Source organism: Corvus kubaryi, unplaced genomic scaffold, assembly GCF_017639235.1.
Source record: "Corvus kubaryi isolate FWS band 111438036 unplaced genomic scaffold, C.kubaryi_AGA036_p1.0 37334, whole genome shotgun sequence".
Lineage (NCBI taxonomy): Eukaryota > Metazoa > Chordata > Aves > Passeriformes > Corvidae > Corvus > Corvus kubaryi.
Window position 1 is genome coordinate 742,257 of NW_024581108.1, and position 6,000 is coordinate 748,256.

The following is a 6,000-nucleotide window of genomic DNA, read 5'->3' on the forward strand; positions in this document are numbered from 1 at the left end:
CTGGGAACTCTGGACATTTGAGAGCCAAGCCATATCCTCACAAATCAGTCTCCACGACTCATTTAATTATTGAGGCTTTTAAATCACACCTATCTACTAAATCTTGCAGCCCTGGCACCTAAAATCCAGGGCAGCAAGGACCCAACACTTCAAGCATGCCATAAACTGTGCAAGATACATCCCTCAGTGTCCCAACTATTTCCCTGAATCCGCCTGGGCATCTGTGCCTGGTGGGAAGATTTCCAGAAAGGCTGCTCCCCCAAGACATGGGCTACCTCAAGATCCCACAAGCAGAGCAGACCGAGGGAACATGTTTACATGCTGTGTTTTGGCACACATAATCTCCCAGCAGCAAGGGAAGAGGAGTATTGATGAACCTGTGGTTGGTTGAAATGGAAGAGCTAAAAGAATCAAGGGCCTCCAACAGACACACCTCTCTGACAAAAAAAACAATCCCATTTGGAATACCCAAGAGCAGCCCTGGCACCTTTTCCTGGATGGAAACCAAGCTATCTGTGTGGCCTGGCTCCCAGAACACCAAGCAAGGAGACCCAAAAGCAGAATCTCAGTCAGTGTTCTCCACCTCTCCCAATCCTCTAGGAATTTGCACCTTTCTGTGCATTCCCATCACCTCCAGGAAAGAATCTCCCAGAACCTCCCCCATCATCTGTAATCCTCCTTGGAGAAGAGCCTTGCTTGTGTCTCTGATGAGCACCTTACACAGCCACTCCCTCGGAGCAGCCACATTCCTGGCCTTTGCAACAAGTCAGCAGTAAGAAAAAGGCCATTTACATCTGTCACCATGTGTATGTGGCAGTGAGTGGGGCCAGGGCTGCCAGAGAACAGCCAGGCGAGGGCCAGATGTGCTCTACAGGGATATCTGTGCAGATATCATCACAGATTTGGGGCAGCCAGTCCTGGACCCACAGGGTTATCAGTGATGGAAGATGCTGAGCAGTTCAGGGCAGAGGCTGCTGGTAGGTACCTGCTGGAGGAAGGACACTCAAACACACTCTGCTCTTATCTTCCCTGGAAGCATCCATCATTTTCAAGATGGATTGACCTTTGACTTGGCTCTGTCTGACTGCTTTTTACATCCAGGACAAGCTCTCACCTGGCCCACACAGCTCTGACCTACCCCAAGTCCAAGTCCCAGCCTGCACACAGATAAACACACACAAATAAATTCACAGACCCAGGTTCAAACCCCAGCATCACTTTTTTAGCCTGGAGAGGAAGGCAGGGAGGATGCTTGACTCGAGATGTGATGTGACCACTCCCTGGCATCCCAGTGAAGGGCTCCCCGGCCACCTGCCCCATCCCCTGCTGAGCAGGCACAGCCACCCCCGGGGCACGTGCAGCCCTGTGCGTGCGGCTGGTGACGGATGGCTCCCCGGCCAGCACATCAGCCCTCCCCACGGGCTGGGGCTCTGCACGAGATTCCTGTCAGGGGCAGGGAGCATCGCCCAGCACAGACACGGGGCTGAGCTCTCCCAGCTCCCTCTCCCCGTGGGTCAGCAGCGCTCAGACGTGTGTGATGTGGAGTTAAGTCTAACCAGGCTGGGACAAGCCACTTAGCATCTCAAATGCTCAATGTGCTGGTGCAGCTGTGGAGGGGTCTGTGCTGCCCAGTTGGTGATTTGCCAGGGAACAGGTCTGAAAATGCACCCCCTCCTCCCTCAGCAGGACTCAATGCCCTGTTTCACCACCCAGAGCATTAGGAGGGGGAAGTATTCACAGGCTCCAGGATCACTCTTGGCTTCTGTGGTCACATGTCCCTAAGAAAACCCACCCGAGATCATGTGTCAGGCCCAGCCTGCCTGCAAGCTGCCATCCCCCAAATGCAACCCCATATCCTGGCCTGAAAACCTGCCCCAGGCGCCCTGCTGTCCCCTCCTCGCCTCGTGTATGCCTTTAACAGTTTGCTGGATTACCCATTGCAACTAAAATAACAAAGCTACAAAAGAAGAGGGCAAACAGACGCGATATTCTGAAGCAATTAGGGCTAAACAGGGGAACAGGGAGGAGGGAATGAATGGACAATGGGGAGGGCAGGGACATGGCAGCCCGGGCCCCGACAGGCTGGGCACGAACTGTCCTCAAGAGGCCACGTCCAAGCCAGGGAGCAGCGAGCTGTACGTAAGGAAAGCAGGGAGATGAAAAGGGTTATTTAAACAAGCACGGGGCAGTTCCCACAGGGCCTCCCTGTCCGCTTGGCTTCATCACAGAGTGTCCAGGGAAGAGCGGCTCCTGCTTTCCCCCCTCTCCGAACCCTTTCAGGTGGCGGGGGGACGCTGGCAAGCTGCGGTGGGGTCCGCTTAGAAAGGAAGGAATCCATTAATCTCTCTGGTAATTACTGCCACATATGGATTTGCACAATTACACTTCGTTAATTGGTTATTACAGGCAAGCCAGACTGATTGGGCAGAACGGCTGAGCTTTAACCCCTTCATTGCCTGCAGGGCCGGCCATCCATTGAGGCAGCCTTCCTCCCAAAACAGTGCTATATCCTCCTGTAACCCTGCTGGCTCCTATGCAAAGGACCAGGAAGCACAGCTCTCAGCACCCAGACAAGACACCTTTTCTCTCATGCCTTCCTTTCAACTGGGGATCCCAAAGAAATGGACCCAAGGGGAAAGGAGTGAGCCTGCACCTCAAAACAGCCAAACTCCCCAGGCAACTTCATCCACTCTGGGTTTGCAGCAGACGCACCATGTACTCCCCAGGGTGCTGAGGGATGGCAGACTCAGATTCTGTTTGTTTTTAGAAGGAGGCTGAGATTCCTTGTGCACTTCGGCTTTGTGCCCTCAAGCCCAGCAGGGCTAGTGCCAACAACAGAAGAATCCACCCCTGAGTCTGTCTCAGTATCTGAACTCAGCTTCTCCTACAAGATTTGCAGTGTAATGCTTTTCTTCCTCCAAACACTGAAAACTCTAGTTACTCTAGTAATAAATACATATATAACCACAGTAATATAAGCTATAACAAAAAATACATTGTAAATACATTGTAAAACTCCTGACAGCATAGGACTTCTGCCAGTTGAGAGTGGAGGCAGCCTGGCTTCCCCACAATGAAGCCGTCACCTCTGTCACCCCTCACAGGACCACAATGGACCATCCAAAACCTGGCCCCAAAATGTCTTGTTCAGGATCCAGCAATGTTTCTGGAGAAAATTCAGAAGAGGCATGCCGTGGTGAGAGCAATTTCTGCCAGAACTGTATCAAAGGCTTTCCACTAAGAAACTGTAACAAGAAAGGAAATAAGAGCTTTGCAAAAACCCCACAGGGCAGAAGGGCTCATCTGACAAGAGAGCTGTGTGCTCAGCAACCACCGACATCAAGGACAGAACAGGCGTTGGCATCCTGGTCCTTCAGAGCTGCTGCACTGCCCCTTGGCCACAGGAGAGGGCACAGAGGAACCTGCTCCAGACAGCTTCTGTCTCTCCCTTTCCCAAGGGCAGCCCAGCGAGGCAGTGCCTTCTGGGCAGCGGGATATTGCTTAGCCCAGGCGACGGACTTACAGGGCCAGGCATCACACCAGGCACATGGTGAAGGCTTTCAGCTCAGTTTCTGAATCACCCCAGCAAGCTACTGCAGCAAGAGCAAGGAAAGAAACCAAACAAGATCACAGGATAAGAGAGATCTAATTCCAAACCACCCTCTAGCCTCATCCTGTGGGTAAAAAAGCCCTTGGGACTTTAGCTGAAGCAGAAAATATCTGCAACAAATACATTTCCACCCTTTCCTCTACTGCTGTCACTGCAGTGATGCCTTCTACAACACTCTAGGTCTAGTCTAGGAGTAACCTCCTCCTCATTAGCTAATTAAAGTTCTTTTACTGTTCCTTCTCCAGTGCAAGGAGTAGCTCAGTAATAAAAGTCTTCTCCCTCGGAGGTCACTGATGTTCATGGAAGTTGCAGTAGGAGTTGTTGCTGTTGTTCCAGTCACCTGTGATTTCCCAGCTCCCTGACTTCACACAGACATTTCTTTCTCATGCAAAAGCCAGCTCCAAGCTCACTGTCTGAAGGGGACCATGGTAAAGGCAGCATCACCCAGCTCCCCGCAAGTGTCGGGTGTGCGTGAGCTTGTCTCTGAGGAGGGAAAGGCAGGCCAGCCCAGGAAAGGTTGCAGACCTCTCCGCTAAACCAACTGCCTCTGCAACGTTCAGAATGAATCTTCAGAGCTGTCAAAGGGAAGATTGGGCAGAACCTGCGACTGGGCTTAAAAAGGTCAGCTGGGAAAAGTCAGGATGGGAAGGATGCTCACTTTATTGACAGATGCAGAGTGGAAGGGGCCAGCCTGTGAGTACCTGCAACTGGTTTGGGCAGCACACGCTAGACTTCATCTCTGGGCTCTGTTGGCTGCAGCTGGTGACAAATCCTCTGTGGATCACTTCCAGACAACAGGGTCTGGGGTCTAAGCCTGAAACTGAGACTGAGGCTGAGCACCAGACAGGGACCTTGTACAGCCTTCCTTCATCCTGAGGGGTGAAAATAGGCTGGCAGGATGAGAGCCTTTGTGGCTCTCATGACAGTTTTTTAGAGCTCAGAGACAAGAATATAATTTTCTCTCTGTCCTTTTCTTACGCACCTGCCCAACACAGGTTGGTTTTGATTCCCAGAGTTCAGAACCAGTGCAAAGGTTACTTTGCATCTGACTGGATCAATTCCAGCATTGTGCCACTGATATATAGGAATCAGGCAAATAGTGTACCTGCTGATGCTAATTAAACTTGATACTGATATGGATATGTGACATATTTACTAATAAAGCAGCAAGAGAGGTAGCTGGTTTATATTTTGTGTGACTTGGAAATATATAAAGGCAAATAAGTATATTCCTTTTGGTCAGAATATTGATACACATATATTGCAAAAAGCTCACATGCAGCAGAGGTGGTGAAACACATTAAATCAGGTCAAAACCCAAACCAGGTTCAAAAGGATCTGAAATTAATTAGGCCATTAAGACAGTTTTCCAGTGGAATTCTCTCTCTCTCTGTGCATACACACATATTTAATATATTTGACAAAATCAATATTTATCTAGGGTGAGGTTCAGTTTTTAGTGAACCATCACTTTGTTAAAAGTATTATTCTCATGGAAAACCCTTAACTAGCTCTACGGGTAACTTCCACCTGTTCTTTTTTAACCTTTATGAGCTGATCCCCAGAACTCCTTTAATAGAAGCCATCAATAAATATAGTATCCCCTTCCACACCCCAAACACTTTTCTTTCCCTCCATTGTGGGAAGAAAGCACAGACTCACAGGTCTAGAAGAAGCACAGAGGAACACAAGCTCAACTTGCCCATCTTCCTGCCCCAAATCAGACCAAAGACCTTCAAGAACAGAGCTGCCACCTCCTTCCCCAGCCCATCTGTCCCATCACACCTCCACCATTCCCATTAAATAGCTTTTCCCAGTGTCTAAACTCTCCTGCAGTGGAGAGTGCAGCACAGTGTTATGAGGGTTTGTTTCCAAAACCTGCACCCAAATTGAAGTCCCATAAAGGCTCTGTTCAGTTTGCACTGATGGCTAAAGGAGCAGCATGCCCAGGAGGCTGGGCACACCCCACACTTCTTGGCAATGCTCACAGTGGTGTCCCATGCAGCCTCCCAGCCCCCAGCTGAGCCCGGGGTCAGGGCAGGACTTACAGAAGTGAGGGAAGGATCCCATCTCCAGGGAATAAGGAGCCTGTGTGCCCGGCTGCATTTCCAATCTGCGTCCTGTCTCTTCAGCAGACTCAACCATGAAGGGAGGTTTGGGATCAGCTCTCTCAGTGGCTCTGGGTTGTTGGAGAAAGAAAGGAATATTTACATATTACAGAGCAGCATCTTCACAATCTGTCCTAAGTTACAAATTTACCTCCCAGACCTTGACCGGGGCTGGGGTTTCCTGTGTTTGCTCTTCAGGCTCCTGTCTCTTTGGAAAGCAGGAGATGTTGCAATGCCAGGGGGAGGGCAGGGGAGGGCTGGCTGCACGGGCTGCCTGGGAAA

General features: G+C 50.4%; 1 protein-coding gene across 1 annotated transcript in view; it reads right to left on the minus strand.

Moving 5' to 3' along the window:
• Nucleotides 1–5,799, minus strand: part of RXRG (retinoid X receptor gamma) — a 37,006-nt gene extending 31,207 nt beyond the window's left edge. Inside the window, exon 1 of the mRNA XM_042029724.1 lies at nucleotides 5,659–5,799. Within this exon, the coding sequence (XP_041885658.1) occupies nucleotides 5,659–5,755 (97 nt within the window). The 5' untranslated portion in view covers nucleotides 5,756–5,799. The remainder of the gene's footprint in view (nucleotides 1–5,658) is intronic.
• Between the last annotated feature and the right edge of the window lie 201 nt (nucleotides 5,800–6,000).